Source organism: Sinohyriopsis cumingii, chromosome 11 (assembly GCF_028554795.1).
Source record: "Sinohyriopsis cumingii isolate HCF-2022 chromosome 11, ASM2855479v2, whole genome shotgun sequence".
NCBI lineage: Eukaryota > Metazoa > Mollusca > Bivalvia > Unionida > Unionidae > Sinohyriopsis > Sinohyriopsis cumingii.
This window is the reverse complement of record NC_142971.1, coordinates 108400507-108420600: the sequence shown is the minus strand read 5'-3', so window position 1 is coordinate 108420600 and position 20094 is coordinate 108400507. Positions and strand designations below refer to the sequence as shown.

The 20094-nt window shown below is 35.1% G+C and overlaps 1 protein-coding gene across 1 annotated transcript in view; it reads left to right on the top strand.

Moving 5' to 3' along the window:
* Window positions 1-3503: 3503 nt before the first annotated feature.
* The window catches only part of LOC149789259 (SPRY domain-containing protein 7-like), a 35586-nt gene continuing 18995 nt past the window's right edge, over window positions 3504-20094 (top strand). Inside the window, exons 1-2 of the mRNA XM_089975434.1 lie at window positions 3504-3635; window positions 8151-8267. Of these exons, the coding sequence (XP_089831560.1) occupies window positions 3527-3635; window positions 8151-8267 (226 nt within the window). The 5' untranslated portion in view covers window positions 3504-3526. The remainder of the gene's footprint in view (window positions 3636-8150; window positions 8268-20094) is intronic.

The window sequence follows — 20094 nt, the reverse complement described above, 5'->3', positions numbered from 1 at the left end:
TGCGAGGTGTCATAAGAAAATTTTCTTCAGACAAGCCGACAGACTATTCACCCACCTTTCAAGATAAAAGTCAAGATAACTGACATATTTGTAAGAAAGGACACTGGTCTTCAGAGTGTCTAGACCGTCCAAAATGCAAAACAGGTGCTAGAAGAGACAAAAGTCAAGATATCTGTTATCATTGTCAAGAAAAAGGACATTGGTCTTCAGATTGCTTTAAGAAACAACATGAGCAAGAAGAAGAGAGGGGTTCAGAATAGGAAGAAGAAGAGGTACCCACCCCAAAGGAAGAACCCAGACAAGTTCAGAAAGAGAAACATGAGAAGAAAAGACGAGGAGAAAGCGAGGAAGAAGTGGACGAAAAACCTGTAAAAGTGACGAAATTAAAAAAAAAAACAGAGTGAACACAGAAACAGAAGAAGCCTATGAACCTTTTAAAGTGTTGTGTTGTGAATTGGATTGTAAAATCTGTACCAGAATAGACCAGGCATAAAAGGTAAGTGACTCTTGGCTTCGATTTTTAGAATAAGAACCTACACTCACACTTTGTTTTTGTTCCTTACCTCTGTGCGGATAGTAAATAATGTGCTTAGTTTTCTTCTTCTTCGCGTGTGTGGATAGTAATTCGTGATTTTGTGGATAGTATATTTTGGTTCTGTTTTTGCTTCTTCGCACGTGTGGATAGTATATTGGTGGTTAGTTTTTCCTTCTTTGCGTGTGTGGATAGTAGATTTGTGGTTAGTATTTTGCTTCTTCGCGTGTGTGGATAGTAGATTAGTGTTTAGGTTTTGCTTCTTCGCATGTGTGGATAGTATATTTTGGGTTTGATTATGCTTCTTCGCGTGTGTGGATAAAAAATTTGTGTTTGTTTTTGCTCCTTCCCGTGTGTGGATAGTAGATTAGAGTATTATGGATAGTATAGTAACGGTTTATTTTGCTCCTTCTCGTGTGTGGATAGTAGATTTGTGTTTTGTTCAGCTCCTTCCCGTGTGTGGATAGTATATTTGTGGTTTAGTTTTTGCTTCTTCGCGTGTATGGATGGTATATAATATGTGAAATGATTGTAAGGGTCATTCATATGCCTCGAAAAGAATGGCTTTCTCGCCTCAAAATGTTTTGTATAGTATGTTGTATGTTGTCTATTGTCTGTGTTATATCAAAATCCCACTCCTTGGCTCAGTACTTTGACGTCACCTCCCATGGTTGCAACATTGTTACCAATCTCCCATACCGTGACGTTAGACGCTATACAAACTCCACTTTCCGTTGTCCCTATACAGGCCCAATATTCCCCATGTTAAATTCCCATTGTCGCCAAACAGACTCAGGGGGTTCTGTAATGCATTTTCCCATTGTCGCTATAAATCTTGTCGCCAAACAGCCCCACGACCTTTTTGACTGGGTTTTCCATTGTTGCCAAACAGCCCCACTTCACTACTTTCACGTTTAGAAGTGCCGCCCCAGAAAGTAGAAGGTTTCCTCACTGATTTGTGAGATTCATTGTTAGAGGCACTGAAACCGCAATGCCAAGCTAAAGATGACGATCGTTTGAGATTTTCCACTGATCACGACAGATTGAAGTCACCCGTCTGGATCGAGTTAATGATTTATGATGTCTGTGTCGGGAGAGGAAGTGATTCTTAATTAAGCCTTCGTTTACTTAGCCGTTAGACGACTTGAAAAGGGAACGTTACCTTCGATTTTATATCGGAACTGTCAGATTTGAAATTCCCCAGATCTGTTGTTTGGAATTCTACTAGTCATGCTGATCGCCATTTTGGAGCCTATTTATAAAAGGCAGTACATATATTTAATCCTGATTGGTTATGCTAAATAAGGGGCGGGGTTCACACACGAAAATGTCTTGGGATTAAATTGCCTTATCGAAAGAAATCTAGTCAGTTCACAATTTTCCTGCAAGAGTGAACATATAAGGGATTCCGAGACTGAATTTGGAAGAAATTCTCTCGTAAAGCATTGGTCAAATGGACCGGATGTCTGGAAAATCAACGGACACAATTTGGCGGTAGAAGCGAACAAAGCTTGAAAGCACGAGGTAATTGCGTCAATTTCATGTAATTCGTTGATACTAATATAATAATATGCTTGAATTTAATTGTTCATATCTGCATGAATTTATTTGTTTAAATTCGTAGATCAGTATTATTGATATGCGTATAACTGTGTTGAGTTCATATATCCAAATTCGCACAATGATCTTCTTTACATAAGTTGACGAATTGTTTGAATTGTATCGTCTTGTTTGTATAGGAATTTGGTATTCTAAGATTTCGTGCATTTCTTTAGTTAATGTGAGTTACGAGAATCCGTTGAATTCACCGATCTTAGATGATTTCATATATGCTAAGACTTGAATGTGTGTATTCGCTGAAAATGACGTAGTTAAGCCTTATAATGAATTTCATACATTCATTTGTGTAATTGAAACGAGAACGGAACTGTTATGTCTCGTGTACTATTAATGGGAATCAGTAGTGAAATAGCCATTAGGAAGTACATTAAGCTTGTGAAACTAGGTTTGTTTATGGTCTGACATGTTTAGCTTGACCAGACAGATAAAACGATATAGTGACACAATATGTTTTAGTTCACACATTTCTTGCGGCTGTAGATGTGAAAATGTCTGGTCCCGATTATTCAATATTTCTGAATTCCAAAGACTGGTTACATTAAAGCAAGTCAAGTCCACTTGCCTGCTATCATTTTAAATCCTCACCAAGGAGGACAGGTACAGCTAATTTGACTGAATGATTAACAGGATTTTTATAGCAACATACTCCTTTAACACATTCTTATGGCAAAGTTATTTCTCTTTTCGCCTCCCGGGAGTGTTAATTATGTAATTCAAGTCAATTACTTTTCAATTGTAAGAACCATAATACTTTACCTGAAGTGGATTTTGAAGTATGGGTAAGAGAGTCAGAACTCTATCACCAAGCTTTAAACTCCGTTCCTTTATATTTCTGTCATACCTTCATTTTGTTCTTGACTGAGTAGAGTGAAGACTGGTTCTTGCTGTTTGACAAGCCTTTGACAACTTATATTTGAAATCAGAGACATAAACAAGAAGATGGATCCCTGAATCATCGGTTTCTCTTTTAATAATTTCAGTAGTCCGCGAACGGTATGTCCAAAAGCTAGTGCAAAAGGGCTAAAACTTGATGATTCTTGAACTGATTCCCAAAAAGCTAACAACAGTAAATGAAAACCATCGTACCAATCTTTTCCTGAATCAAAACAAAAAGAAATCATATTCTTCAAAGTTTATTGAACCCCTTGCATTTCAGGGTGATATGCAGATAACTTAAACTTTCTTAGCACACATGTATGTTAGAGTTACACTTATTTATTGTATTCAGTCTGAGTGTTTATAACGACAGCGTTGTTCGTTAGATGTGAAACTACACTACAGCTCCAAACATCGGAGGCTTTGTTTACGTAAGTATTTTGCGACGGAGTAATGTTATCAATATTGCGGAGATAAACGTAAAACAGAAACAATAACATGACTGCTTCATTTTGCTGTCTTCGCTGTTGGAATGGAACAAATTTTAGTACTGGTCATGTTCGGTTAAAGGAATTACCAGCTGTAAAGCTAGATACGACATATATGGGTATATTTCATATTTTGGAGCAATGTAATCAATATGCAAACAAATTGAATATGCCATCGCAGTGTAACTTATTTTCGATTCAAAACCCCCCCCCCCCACATCATTCATTTTATTTGTTCCAGCATCCATCATTCGAACACCTAAAACTAAAATAAGGACAATTACTGTTATCGTCGAGAATTAATTTTTTTTGGTTTGTCACATAAACAATGACAGATGATGCAGTAGACCTACAGCGGTTGACGAAGACCGTGATTTGTATGAAAGAAGACACGAAGTCTTACTGTCTTTAATACTCTGTGTCGTGTAGAACAATACGGTGTTCTCTGCCTCTTATTTTCTGACGTTGCTGGTAGCGGAGGTCATGTCAGAAAAAAAGTGTGGAGAGGGGAACTCGATCCCAAATTATAAAGAATGTTTCAGATAGTGGGTAGCTCATGCTGACACAGTCACACACTTAGTCTCTAACTCAAAGCACTATTAGCATATTTTAAACATGCAACCAACCGATTGTGCCTGGTTTACTTTCCGAAGGAAAAATACATAGATTAAGTATAGAACAATTCAAGCATTTAAACTTTAAGCAGTGAAACAGTACCAAAGTGTAGATATAAATAATAAAAATGACACCAATTTCCCCATTAATGCAGTCAGAACAGTGGCAGCACGATTTACCCAAATACTGCCCAAATATACTCAAATACACCCAGATACTGCCCAAAAAAACTCTTATACTGTCCAGAAACAAGCACGTGATACATTTACAACTAAGGAGATTTTTAAATTCATTGCAAAGTTAAATTCTGTGTTAAAATGAAATATGTTAAATTACTCAAGCAAATAGAAACGTAATGAATATCTCCAATTACCATTTGCTTGGAAATTATTGAGAGTCCGGGATGATATACCGGTATATGTCCCTAAATTGCATACTTAATTACAGATATCTATATTTTAGAATGATAATAATTTTTATTTGTGGGCATTAAAATGTTCGGTGCAAATAGATAATTTCCGAGCAAATGGTAATTGGAGATGTTCATTACATTTCGTACAAAGAATTTCTAGTTGCTTTAGTAATTTAACATATTTCATTTTGATCCAGAACTTAAATTTGCAATGAATAAAAAAATATTTTGTAGTAAATGTATCACATGCTTGTTTCTGGACAGTATTTGAGAGTATTTTGGGCAGTATTTTGGTATATTTGGGCACTATTTGGGTGTATTTGGGTAAATCGTGCCACCCTCAGAAAAGAATGATATGGTATGAAATATTTAAGCAGTAAGATGTTGACCCCACCCCATCCCACACATGCAAATCAGGGTTAAGATCTTACATTGCAGGACTAGTGAACTTAAAAAAATAAGACCTAGCCTGGAGTGATTGTTTGATGCGCTCAAGCATGTAACTTCACCCTTTTAGAGCTATTCTCAGACTAATATCCTTATTATTTCAGCTGTAAATCCTTTAACTAAGCCATGTAAATGAAATAACAATGATACATGCTCATACTCTTTAGTTTTCGCAAGCTTACAAGCCAGTGACCCTTTATTGGAAGGTTTTTGTCACTGGTTTTTTTTTACACCCTTGCCATGAATTGACTTCTACTCATTACTTGGGTAAAAGCTGGTAAAAGGTCTGCCAATGAACATCAGTGGCAACAGCTCTACATGAAACAACACAGTACAGTTTTATTATTTGACAAGTGTAACTGATGTTATTGTCCACTGTAAGACATATTGCTATCACACACTCAATAGCAAATGCCTGTTATGTGGGATGTTGATTCACTCCATCAGTTGTTAGTTAGAATTTTAACTGAAATAAAATAGTTAGTCAAATGGAGTCATTTTCATGGTATATATCATTTTTAATTTACAAGTACAAAAATAGTATTTTCCACACATTTTTCTGTCCATGTTGATCGATGTCGACAAATGTAAACAAATGCTGTAGCTATATTGTTGCTGAAATTGAAAGATGTGTTCTCTAAAGAACCAGGAGTTTATAACACTGCATCAGAGATTAATCAAAACAGAAGAAAAGATATCTCTGCTTAAAAATATTTTCCAAATCTGACTAGAATTCCATGGAATTCATCAAAACCATGCTGTACCAGCATTGAGCAGTCATTTGTCCCAATATCTAGCAATATTTTGCAACCTTCTGACAATCCTACTGGTCTTAAATCAGAACATGTATGTCGATTATTTAGTTTTTCATTCATAATAGTTAAAATTGTATTTATCTCTTAAATCAGTCAGAATTACAGTGTTTACAAATGGACCGCATACAAAGCCATTTCTCACATTTCTTGGTCACATGATTCAAGTAATGCAGCCTACATTTCTCTTGACAGCTGCACTCAAACAATAACCTAATACAAAAAACTGTAGAGAAGAGGCAGTTGATAATTCAGATTCTTTTGACTACAATATTTAGAAGACCAATGAAATAAAACCTTTATTGTGCATGAACAACTCTCAGTTCTAGCTGTTATGTAGTTATGCCAACTTGTTATTTGGAACATTCATTATTATTCAGAGCTCGCATAAACATTTGAGTAATTGATTGTTAGATTGAACACCAGAACATTTTATTAACATGTATTTTACATAAATCATTGAGATACAGTATGTAATTTGATTAACTCATTAACCCCTGGCATCGTGTTTACGTGGCAGGATGTAGTAGCTGACTGCCGAGCTCAGTAGCATTATGGTCATGTATGATACACTAAAGTGGGTGATATTATAGAAAGGTAGACAGATGTAGCTCTGTCATGATACCAAATAATCTGGACGTTTTAGTTGCAATACAAAATATAGAGGGAAAAACCTAAAAATTTGTACCCATTTTTTTTAAAACCCAAAATTCATCCATGGTCGGAATCTGATTTTGTGTCTGGGTTTGAGACTTTTTTGCCTCAGATCTAAGGCAGACTGGTCTGAACTGCACACAGACAGGTGAACCTTTGCAAAAAGTAGAATAAGGTGGGCTTTTGGAATAAAGAGTGGTCTCGATACAAAAATGATGGGTCTATTAAGCAAAACAAAAAAAAAACTCCAACTTTTACCCTCCTGCTCATGCGCAAGCAAAATAAACCAATGGAAAATGATGTTTCTAACACAGCTAGGCATTAGGCTAATAGAAAATCAGTTGGAAGTTGATGCATTAGGATGTATTCAGAAATAGCCCCCAAAATGTGTTTCCTGCTCGCATTTCAGGCAAAAATGACAAAAACCTACAGGGGTTAATGAGTTAAGAGTGCCAGAAAGTATTTTAACAGCTGCACTTGAAAGCAAAATTTGCTATAGTGTTCAGATTAGCACCATATCATCTGGTAAATTTGCTTACTTTGTTAGGCCTATAAATCCAAAACATTTTAGTGGTAATGAAGATAGTGATGAAGATTTTTTAAGCCCATCAACATCATAGTGTTCTAAGACTAGTACATTTTTCAGGATAGATCGTAGCCATGCTTCTATGTTATTGGGAAGAATATGATTGTGAGAAAAGTTCCATGTAACATGAAAAAGCAAAGACAACAAAATTTATTAGAATCAACAAATCAGTTTATTTTGCTAAGTTGCAAAGTACAAATTTCAGAGGAACTTACACTATTGTGAATTGTATCCCAAATAATCCTAAATGGTCTATCACAAGTTCAAAAGTAAAGAATGTTCAGAATGAATTTCAGTAATCTTGAATTTGCTTATGTATTAGCAGAGGTCTCAGAAAATGCTTCGTCACGCATATTTGGATGTAATTTTTTTATCTGGGATGCAGAAAATCACATATGCAGGAGTCTTCCATATGCATGCATAAGCTGGGTGGCAAATTCACTGGCTTGCTAGTCCTGCTTCAACCACCTGCTGAGTGGGAAAATGTGTTGATCAATGGGTCATTTAGATGTGCTGATATTTACAAAGACAGAATTCAGTGGCTGAAAGGTCCCCAGATGTACATGTCATCATAAGAGTACATCAAAAGAACATGCACTAGCTGGGCAGCAAGTTCAAAAACTAGCCGCTAAGTGGTGAGAAAATGTGCTGATATTTACAATGACTGAATTCAGAGACAGAAAAAACTAGAGATGTATATGTGGTCATTATAAGAGTACATCTAGTAAACAACGTTAGCTTTCATTATCTTGTTCATTTCCAAGTGTAGCTGAATAAGTAGTGCATATGGTCTCGAAATCAAGGCATGTCAAGACTTAGACAAAATTCCTTTAGTAAATTTGGATAATTATTTTGGGGTTAAAGGGCAAATTCATGAAGACTAATGAGATTCAGAAGAGTGCTAACGTTGCTAGAACTGATAGTTTAAATGGAACAATAGCCAAGTGTAAGAAAGTGTGCGATGCCTGGCTTAGTGTTTGGAATAAGGCCTTTGCTTGAATTGACAAAATTCAATATGATACTTGTGGTGGTTATATTACAATTATTATTAATATTTTTTTCAAGATTAGTAGCTATCTAATTAAGCTTTTTGTCATTTTTACTTTAGGTAATGATGTTGTAATTGTGAAAAATGGAAGGAGAATTTGTGGAACTGGAGCAGCGCTTTCCAATGCCCCAATTGCCCAGGACAAAGCTTACTTTGAAATCAAAGTTCAGTCAGCAGGTACCATCAGGTTTTCCTGAACCCATTTTGCAAAATTGGAATGCAGTTTAGGCCCACTTTCAGAAAATTGTCTTACATGTGCTTTTACAGTTTTACGTACTTTTTAATAAAAGGCCATATAGTTTTAAAAATATATTGTAACACCCCATGTATTATATCGAAAAGACCTTAGTTCAGGATGTAAATATGATTTGTATTAAATAGTAAAGGTGAGATATAACATGCTTTTCAATCTCGCTTAGTGACTTTACATAAACAGTGTCTGTCACAACACTATCAACTTTTGATACTATAGAGCAGACTTGTTTGTTTAAATGCCAAAAGACAAAGCTATAATACACCATATTATTGTCAAAGAAATTATATTATTAAATTCCTATGTATATTAACAGCTAAATTGATTAGATTGACTGTAACACATTATGTCATAATAGCGTGATTTCATTGGAAAAATAATTTTAGTGCTAGCGTGCTTGAGCAGTGTGGTGTGAGATAGCAGCAGCTTTATAAAGAATTACTATATAATAATTATAAGGCATTTAAATTCAATAGCAATCATGTAATAACTCTACTTACAATTGTTCATAATAATTTGATTCAGTTTTGGGATTTTGTAGTGCCGAAATTCTTTTGTACTTAGATGTTCATTTAAACAGCTATCTGCCAGTACACTCATGTTTTTAGACTCCTATTCAAGTGTACATGACCTTATTTAGCGATTCAATGTTTTGTCCTTTCCAAGACTAGCCATTGTGGTAACCAAGTCAACTGTTCAAACTGCATGGAAAAATCCCCTCTGAACACAAAATTTAGACAGAATTAAGTTGTCCTCTCAGTGTCCATGGTGTGCGTTTTTACATTTAATCTTATTTGTATATTCATAGCTCTGAGTACATAGAACTGAACAAAACAGACAAGTGAATTTTTTATGTTAATTGAGTGAGAGTGCAACATACTGATGATGCAGTAGCCATAATGCAGTTTGAAAGAGTCCCTATCAAATGCATAATCTTTTGAACATCAAAGTAAAATAACAAGTTCTGTATAGCCAAGAACTTAGTAATGAACAGTAACATTAACTTATTGTTCAACAAAAGACTGACAAGAGAAATGTGCTTCTTCTGCTGGGCACATTGATTCAGTCACTATCCTGTGTCTCCGCTGTTTTGGTAATAAAACTCCACTGGATGTTTGAAATCACTAATTTATGGACTATCATCATATTTCTGGCTTTGATATTCCAAATTTCAGAAAGGTAAGATAATTATTTTTCTAAACTATTCATGAGAAATTCAGCACAACACACGCATGGTCCAACATGGAAATGAATAGGGCACAATAACTACTAAAATGCGAACTTCTTTCCACTTAATTTTGATGTCCCAGGGCTTGTAGAACTGTTGATGTCTTTAAATGAATTTCTTGATGAATTCATTAATACTCATGACTACAGCATGACATTATGAATATAAAAAACAGAGCACACATTTATAAAAGAATGCAGATGGCGATCTAAACAATGATGGTTAGGTGGCATACGTTCAGGAATGAAAGAAGTAATTCACATGTGGTAGATGTTTTCAGCAATAGATAAAAATGCTGTGATTAAATATGCCAGTCTTGTAGGTAAAACTTCATCTCACATCTCAACGTTTAACATCAAATAATCTTGACCCATTAAAATTGACAATGTTTGTGCATGTGAAACCCCATTCACAGTACCATTAAGGTTTACAATATAGTGAACCGCATCATGTTTCTCTGACTTTGTTTCATATTTTTTTATTATCATTATTAGTATTATTATTGGAAAAGGAATGTAGTTCTTAATAGTGCCTAGTATTCTGGTTTGCTGAGTTAGATATTACAATATGCATGCATATTGGGAGTAAAATGGAGCAAAGTTTTTTTCTTCCCTACTTCAAAGGCAGGCAGTATGTCGGATTTACTTTGTCTGTACATTTGTTCATATTCAGCCATCATCCAGATTCCAGTCCAGGCTGTGAATTCTATATATCTTCAGATATTGACATGAAACTTAACACCATGGATGTATCTTACAATGAATGTTTCACCCACTTTCAACTGTGCCATTATGACCTACTGTCGAAATGTTTTAAAATATTACTAAACAATCATGTCCAGTTTTTCATTCAGATCCTTTTCATTTATTGCAAGCAAATTCCCATTAATGATGTATCTTGGAAAGACAGCATATCACACACCAAAAATGGGTCGTTATGACCTTCTTTGTAGAGTTTATTACACATTAAAGATGCTAACTTGTGCTACTGGATGAGGCATATATTGTGAACTACTGCGGACAGATATACCTGGTTGAATTAGTTTCCAAATCTTTATCAAGGTGATTGATTTAACCAATTTTATATTGTAACCAGATTATGCAAATTTTGCTTTTAATTCTTTCTTGTGATAGCATTACATGTAGCTCTAAATTGTGAAAATCTAGCATATTGGGTCAAATCCAAGGTTTGAACTAAAGATTAAGCTAGTTTTTAAAAAAAATGCTAATTATTGAATGTATCTGTGATTGACTTTTGGTCCCTCGATTGTGGGAGTGGGGTGGGTCGGTGGGTGGATAAAAGGATAGTGATGTCCATCTGTCTAGCCATCCAAGACAAGGTGGTTTCTACAAAATGAGTTTGGTTTGCTGTGGTATTTCATTTTTTTATTTCTAAAACCCTGTATGTCTTAAGAATCAATAGAGGCAGAATCTGTTAATTTTTGGGCTGTAAGGTTGAACATTTAGGTTACTGAATCTGAGAATGTGATTTTTCTTTCTGTGTGATAAGTTTACTTGGCCTAATTCTTCCCCTACTGTGGGCTTAGGACATAAAATATGATTGATGCACCTTCCTGTATGTCTTGAGAGGTTATTAATGAAGCAACATTTTGGCCCAGAGATGCATTCCATTTTTTTTCCAACTGAGAATGTCTTGGACTTTGAAACAAGTGCAGTTTATATGAAAAATAAGACTTTGTATTTAGAAAATTTTACTCAATTTTGCCTTTATCTTTGTTTTGGGGTACCTAAACTTACTTGGCACCTAAACTATATAGCCAGGATTGTGTTGGTGTGTGCCATTCGACTCAGATCATATTTACTTGCTTACATACTTGACCAGATTTTCATCAGATTTATGTAGACTACCCTTGGACATGGGTAACTCCCCATTAATTATGAAACCAAAGTGTGAATGGTCAAGATCACTGAATCCAAAATTTTATTTTTTATGTTTTCTGCTTGATATGTCAAGTTTCCTGAATCCAGTTTTGATCACTTTATAGGTAGTCTACTGATGGGCAGACACACAATCCTGTTTGATTTTCAGTCCCACAAGTCAAAGATCAGGTATCACCGGTGCTAAAATTGTCAGTTTGATTCCAAACGATAAGTCCATTTTCCTCAGATGCGATCACCAGGTTTTTGGGGGGTTCTAAACTTCATAGCTGTTGTTCACTTGTGGAGTTGATCCCTACAAAGTCTGCAATTAATAGCTCAAAGGTTGAGGTCACTGGACTTGAATATTCATTCTTGGTTTCAGCATAATAACTCAGTCTACATGGACCCAATTTTCGTAAAGCTTAATAGGTATACTTTACTTGGACATTAGCAAGTAATAATAAACTCTGGTGAACAATAGGTCAAACAGGGTTTTCACTAGGATTTCAAAAGTTGGAGTCCAGGACTCCTAACCTTGAGAAAAGTCCCAGTTAAAAAAGAGTCCAGTTAAATAAATTGCCATAATATAGGTGTGAAATGCTGTCATTGCATAATCATGTTATATTGCACCAAAGTAAACAGTTTATCTGCTCACTGTCAGTATTAGGTCTTATTGATCAGTAAAGTGAAATGCATAAACAAAGGTCAGATAAACTGAGTCCCAAACGTTATAAAGGAATAATCTTTTGAACAAAAAGCAAACCACAGTTAACTTGTATTGGGGATCTAACATAAGCATTATTAATAATGACGTTTAATTTTTTTTAAACCTGTTTACTTATTACAACATATATTTTTCTTAAAAGGCAAGCCCAACTGCAGACTGCACAAACCCAGATCTTCATCACATAATGCAAAATAATTAATAGAACAAACAATGAAGACCCTGATCTCTTGGCACATTATGCAATGGCAGATTTGGGTTTATGTTGTTTTCAGTTTGACTTGACTTCCCTTAATATGACTTCTCACTTTCCATACACAACAATATGTTACTCTAAATGCAAAATTAATCTCAGTATGAATTAAACAAACGAATAGATATCAGGTGTTTTAATGTAATATGCCAATGAATATTTGTCCATTTTTTAATGTCATATTGGCAACTTTTTCATTTAGGACCAATTAGACATATAAAATCTTTCAGTGAAAACCCAGTGTTAATATGACCAGCCATTTAGAAAGCTTAGAAACAACATTTTTAAGGGGACTTCTATGATGGCAATATTGGTTGTTGAAATGGCACTATTTTTATTTAGTACTAATGAGATGTCATAAGAATTCTTTAGCGAAAACACCTTGTTAGTACGATCATCCCTTGTGGAGGAATAACAATAGACATTTGGCAGACCAGATCTCAAACATGGCTGACAAATCTTTTTATCTCAACTTCTGCTTAAACAGTTGCTTCATTGGGTTTGAACTAAAAGACTTCTTGTAATGCCTGGATGACACTAAATGAAAATGATGCCAATCTAACATACAACATTGCCAGTATGGTGGCCATCTTGACAATATTGTTATGGCTACTTCTTCTAAATGTATGGCATTAGCAAAATGGTAAATTTTTTATCTCACCAAAACACTTATTATGATGTCAAGTTAGTTGGTCCTAAATGAAAAAGGTCTGGCCACAATGGACATGTGAAAATCTTGTTATAGCTTATTCTCCAGAAAGGATAGCCATAATGATATGGGTTTTCATTAAAACATTTGCTATGAGGAGTGTACTTCATAAATTGTCACATATCAAATATGGACACTGAAGATCCTGATAATTAGTGTTGTTCCGATTATCGATTATAATCAATCATCAGTTGGTTGAGCAAACCAATAAGATAATTGATTGTGAAACTTCATAATCGATTATATGTAAAGGGAGACTACTTTTTAGTTATATGCAAAACACAAAGATTAGAAAAACTCCAAGCCACTAAAGTTGACCTGAAATTTATTAATTCCCTTCACAACTAGAAATATAAAACCATATGATATTTCATAGGTGCAAAATTTCATAATTAGGAACATATAGCCATTATTAAGTTGTTAAATAGTTGAGTTAATAAATTTAAACACATTTTGATGATTTGTTTCAGTTTTAAATGCAACATTATTTGTAGCATTTGTAAACAATGACAAACAAGAAAACCATGTCCTTCTGCACTTAAAATTATAGACACATCATATATGAATGAAAGGATTTTGGGGCATTGTAGCAGTATTTCAGTTGCACATGACTTATCAGCCATAAAAGTTGCGTTCATTTAACAAATATGTAGAACAAAAATAACACACAATACAGTGGACAAAAATGTAATATTATTATCAGGTTAAAGTATATTACATGTCATTAAAAGAGATTACTCCTGTACAGTTACTAACATCTTAAACTATTGATCAAAGATATAACAGAATAACAAACAAAAATTAAAATTTGCTCTTAGTAACCGATTATAATCAATTATCAGTTGGTTAAGTGGAACCGATTTTCGATTATGAATTTCTGACCGATTCCCATCACTACTGATAATCTTATTACTAGTCATTGCTGAGATGTGGTTTTCAATGCAACACTTATTACTTTATGCACTTTTTCGTTAAAGAAAATTATGTCAACCTGTCCATCCAAAATTTGACAAATCTTGAATCTTGTAAATGCTGCATCTCCAGAATGGATGGGCTAACTGACATTTCTTAAAAACTACTTACACCATTGATAACTTGCGCACATCAGGGTCCAAAAGCATTGACCGCACTATAAGTGAGGCGCAAGTTATCGAGGGACCTATAGAAGAAAAAAAGCCAAAACTAATAAAGGGATCAGTGTAACGGCAAAAGGGTGGGTCGGTGGGTTGGCAGGTTATAATGTTGAATACTCAATTTATAATCAAGCTGAGCTTAACTGAAAAAATCTCTCTTCATAATGGTGTACTTTGTTTATTTTTTCCTCATAGAGCAACATTAATTTCAGAATAAATTACTGTATATTGAGGAGATCATCAAAAACATTATTCCACATGGTTTCCGTTCACTTAACACGTGTACCACTTCACACATTGTGTACTGTGTCAATAATTTGTGTGTTGAATTGGATACATTCTAGTTTTATTGTTTGATCCAACTTAGAAGGTTTTTTTTTAATACAAAAGATCGACACTCTTTTTGAGAAACATTGTCAATCAAACGATAGATAGATAGATATATTTGATTGTGGTAGAAGTAAAATGAAAAAGAAAATCACAAGGGTTAATCATTACCAACATGAACGTAATGGGTCAACAAATTTAAAACGATGTACATTTGAACACAATAATACTTGTCATTTGTGACACGCTTGACAAATATAACTTCACATTTTGAAAAATACAGGGAATTTTTGTGTGTGTTACTCCTTGATTTCTCTGCTGCTGAGCAAAATCCTGCAGATTTCTCAACTGTATGATCTTTACATAGTCAACATTTTGGTTCTCCAGCCACCATATGGCAATATTAAAAGATTTGGTCTTCTGTGAATTGTTCACAGATGATTATCTCTCTGAGATATTTTGGATAATTACATGCGGCTTCCTGATTCACTGAACGTATCTCTCCCGACAACAAATTTTGTTTAATTCCATGTAGGCACTGAAATCTCCAAAGCCATCCTTGGCTTGCCCTAAAATGAGATTCATTGTCCATAATTTTTGCCATTTTCTCTGCTTGGGCCTTGAGAATTATTCCAGAGATGAGAACACCTTGTTTATGTTGCTGTGTGAACCATGTGTACACAGCATCATCTAATTTGGTATCTTGTGCAGTCCGTGCTTGTTTTTGTTTGATCCCATCATCTGAGTCAACATCATATAAGTAATCCCGAAGTTTCTGCTCATCGTTAAGCCAACCTCGAAGCGTTGACTGAGCAATTTTTAGCTCATTGCAAACTTTGGCTCTTTCTTCACCGTTATGAACCCCATCTATGATGCACAGCTTTTCAGTCACTGAGTACGCCTTTCGCTTGATTCCTCTACTCTCCATGGTCACATTTACAAATGATTAAGACACATTACTGATTCATAATATATACTTTAATGATGTTAAGTACATAAAAATGTGAAACCATTTTCGATTGGTCACATAAAATGAATTTTGATAATGGTAGTGACCACAGGAACTTATGCTCAGATTTGCATGCCTTTCAATTTTTTCTTTGTACCTCCCTTGCTTGATTTGATACAAAAAACATATTCAAAGTGATAAAACAACACAGGGGTCTTTTAATTGATTTTTCAATGCAACAAACACTTTCCCAAGTTGTTGATCAAAACAAAGCTGGCATGTAATTAGGTTCTCACAGAAGTACTCATGGGTTTCGATATGACGGTCGATTGACTCTTTTCATGTTTTCATAGAACAGAATATGTTGTGATTATAATGTTTACACTGAAACGGAATTAAAGGATTAGAATGTGACTTTCACATAGCAAGACATTTAATTGGTGTTTATTTCATTCACTGTTGCCACCTGTTAGCATTTACCAGAAGTTTTTATTGATCAGCATTTCACCAGACTGATTATTTACAGTGTATTGACAACTATTTATCATTTAAAAAAACTTGCATAATATATATGCTATTTAGAACTTGCAAATTTCACAATATGGATTCTATCTTTATGGGCGTTAATCACCATTTTCGTAATTTTTTCATGTTCTGCATATTTTAAAGATATTTCAAATATATTTTCTTTGGAAAAAAATTGGGAGCCACGCCAGACACCACGTTATAAATGGGATCGCGAGTTATCCAGGCATGGGTTATTGAGGGAGTGGTGTATTTCTTGCCATGTATACCTGTTCCTGTATTAAAATTATACTGAAAAAATGGCTGCCTTGATGACCATTCTGAAGATCATTATATGGCTACTTCTCCATAACAGAGAGTTGTATTGACATTGGGTTTTCACTGAACACTAAGGCAACAAGTTCTAATGAATATATTGCTCATCTGACCACCAGTATCACAACATAGCCAATTCTAAAATCTTATTACATTCCTATTGCACAGATGGTGACATGACCTCTCTGGTGGCCTAGTGGTTAGAGCATCCTCCTTGGATGCGGGAGATCGTGGGTTTGATCTCCGGCTAAGTCATACCAACGACTTACAAAAATGGTACTAACAGTTACCTCGCATGGTGCTCAGCATTAAGAGGCTAGTGTTAGGACTGGTCGGCCTGGTGTCAGGATAATGTGACTGGGTGGGAGATCATGTTACATGTCTGCGACATGATGTTCCAGTGCTAGGCATCACTATAAAATGCCATACTGCAGACATTGTAGCGATATCACTAAAAAATTGTTAAAGCAACATTAAAAATCCAAATCACACACACACACACACACACACACACACAGACATAGATGGTCACATTGATATGGGCTTTTCACTAGAATACTAATTTAAGTGGTTTTCAATGAAACCATTGCATGTGTGGCCACTAGCATATCAGCACTTTTGTGAAGGAATTTTACATACAAATCAGACCAAAGTGACCTGGGATTAAGTCATAAGTCATTCCTTGCATTTTTATACTAAAGCGAGCTTATGAGTACATCAACAAGTACAAGGTATTTTGTCTAAACTTTGTATTTTGTTGCATTCCAGTGAACAAGTTGTTAGTCTACACTCTGACATTGGTTTTAAGGCCAAATGTCTTGAATCAGGTTTTTGCTGTAAGCATGATAATACAGACAAAGATAAATGGACTTTTATCATTTAACCCAGTTTGTGGATATATCTGAAGAATATCTTGAATGATAATCATGAAGATAACTTCATTATTTTATTTCTCATCCCCCAACAAGGTTAAACAAGCAACATAAAAAGTGATAATATCTTTACATTCTCAGTAGGGGGAGGGTGAACAGACCAATTTTATTGCGCGATAAAGCCTTCCTACAACGGGTGAAAAAGTACAAGCATCATTAAGACCTCTAACCAGGTAATTTTTTTGGTGTGTGTCAAATATATTTACCTGGGGAGTCACCCCCTGTGTGTCTAAAAAAAAATGTGGTCAGATGTCTCAACAAAATTTTTATCAAGACCTAATCAATATCGAGACAGAGGATCATGTAAATTAATTATGATAAATCCATGAAGAATCGCGTGTGTGTGCGAGAAGTTTTTAAATTTAATCATATCCATGTCACCTGAACACCAAGTCTGATGAATATTTCACAGCATGTGTGTATAAACACCATTAAAAACAACCAGAAGATTGCAGTATATCGCTGAGTAACATATGTAATGTTGGTGTTTTTGTGTCTGCCTCGGGAAAATATCTGAGCTGGATTTGATTGTTTATCTAGCATCACATCATCATATACTATAAGATTGTTAATACTACCATCAAGTTCATCTATGGATGGCACATCACTGATGTCGGTGATAAAATCAATAATATCATTACCATCCTTGTCCAACAACTTTGCATTTTCATTCAAATCTTTAAGCATGTCATAGCATCTCTGATCATCCACAGATGGTGCCATTAAATATAACTTATCCCACTTGAGCCATCTCATTATCAGGTTAAGTAACAATTGCCTCTTACCAGACCCAGATGGATTTATGATAATTGCTCTGATAGAATTTGGTAGAGTTGGATGGTGCTTGATTGGCTTTTGCTTTCATGTCACTTAGAAATCAATGACATTCATGTTGTAGGAATATATAATAATTATATGAATTTATATTGTGTTCGATGCATAGAACCCACCCCAACCACCAGGATAAAAACAATAACAATGAGGAATAAAAAGCATGCACTTACAGGCAAGTGTACAAAATGTGGTACAAAAAAATACTGGTTTACTCACCAAATTACCAGGGACTCAATGGGCTAAGTATCCTAGTGAGAAGCATCTTCCTGGATATAATGATTTTGGTCCTATGACCCGACTTGATATCTGACTTGACAAGAAAGATCAACCAAGACCTGGAGAGTATCCAATAAATGCAATTGATCAAGCATGCCACATTCATGATGTTGAGTATAAAAATGAAGATTTTCAACAATGACATTGCAGATGTGAAGTGGATAAACATGTTAAAGTCAGTAATAAAATAAAAACCTGTGAGAATCACTCATTTTTTTAATTATAAGATCTGCGTTGAAAGGTAAATTAGTGCTAGGGGCCTGTAATTAGTTGGCCAATTGTTATGATAATAATATAATAATGGACTTAATTTATTATAGTCCAAGAGGATATTGGAAGGGTAGAGCAGCAATTAGTAAACTTGCAGATGCAGCAGGTGTGGCATGTTCTGTTGCTGCAAATTGTTTTGCACAAATGGCAATATAGCATATTTATCTTCCAAAACCTAAAAAAATTCAGTATGCATATTTTAATGTCAGTACTACCAATAGGTTCATCAGACAGATATTTTGTTTCTACCACATGATACTGTTAAAACTGAGAGACATCACTCAATGCACATACAAATATGCATTGACTGTCATTGACATTGCCAGTAGATGTAAAGAAGCAGAACCATTATGAACAAAAATAGCAACTGAAGTTGCATCTGTGTTTGAACAAATTTATCAGTGAGTACCCTTGTGATGGCCACATCTACTGCAGGTTGATCCTGGCAAAGAATTTCTTAGTGCAGTAATGTCGATGATGAAACAGCATAACATCAAAATAAGATGACATACCGCACTTCAACGCAATCAGGCAGTTGTTGAGTGATTTAAATGAACACTTGCTGAGCAATTGTTTGGATATCAATATGCGCAGGAAATATCCTCGAATAAAGTTCAGGCAGATAATAGATCTCATAAATGGGTTGCAAGACTACCAAGTATGATAGCTGCGTTAAATAATGAAAGTACTTGTGGAATTGGGGCCCAGAGTAGCCAAGTGGTCTAAAGTGCTCTCCGTTATGGATCACTGCCATCTCACTTCTGTCTGTGTGGGTTCGAGTCTCGGATTCGGCCAATGTGGGTATGTGGGAAAGCTTTGCCAGTAGCTTCTCATGGGTCGGTGTTTCTCTCCAGGGTTTTCCTGGGTTCTTCCTCCACCATTAATGCTGGCCGCCATGTATAGCCTATTGTGTGCTGAAAATGGCGTTAAACCTTACAACAACAACTTGTGGAATTTCTATGAATCCTATCAATGCAATCATGAAAAAACACATACCAGCACAATGACATGACTCTTTCTCCAAACAACCAGTACTTAGTAATGTTACTGTTAGATATTTATATGAACCTGCTGAACTTGAAGGGGGTAAATGAAAGAGCAACTGACCCAGTCTGGAGTGTAACCATGATCCATGGGTAGACCTGCAAATTAGATTCAGCTGCTCCTCAACATGGATTTGTACATGAACAATTAAAAGTAATTCCTGAAGATACTCAATTACCACCAATTATTCACTAGAAAGGTGCCAGCACCTCTATGTTGATTACATTGAAGGCAGTTTAACATCACATTTTTGCATGTATGTCCAAGACTACTATTAATTCTACCCACGGTAAACTGTCTTGAATTATTATTGAGATACTTCCCCAATAATTATCTTGTTTTTTTTTCTTCA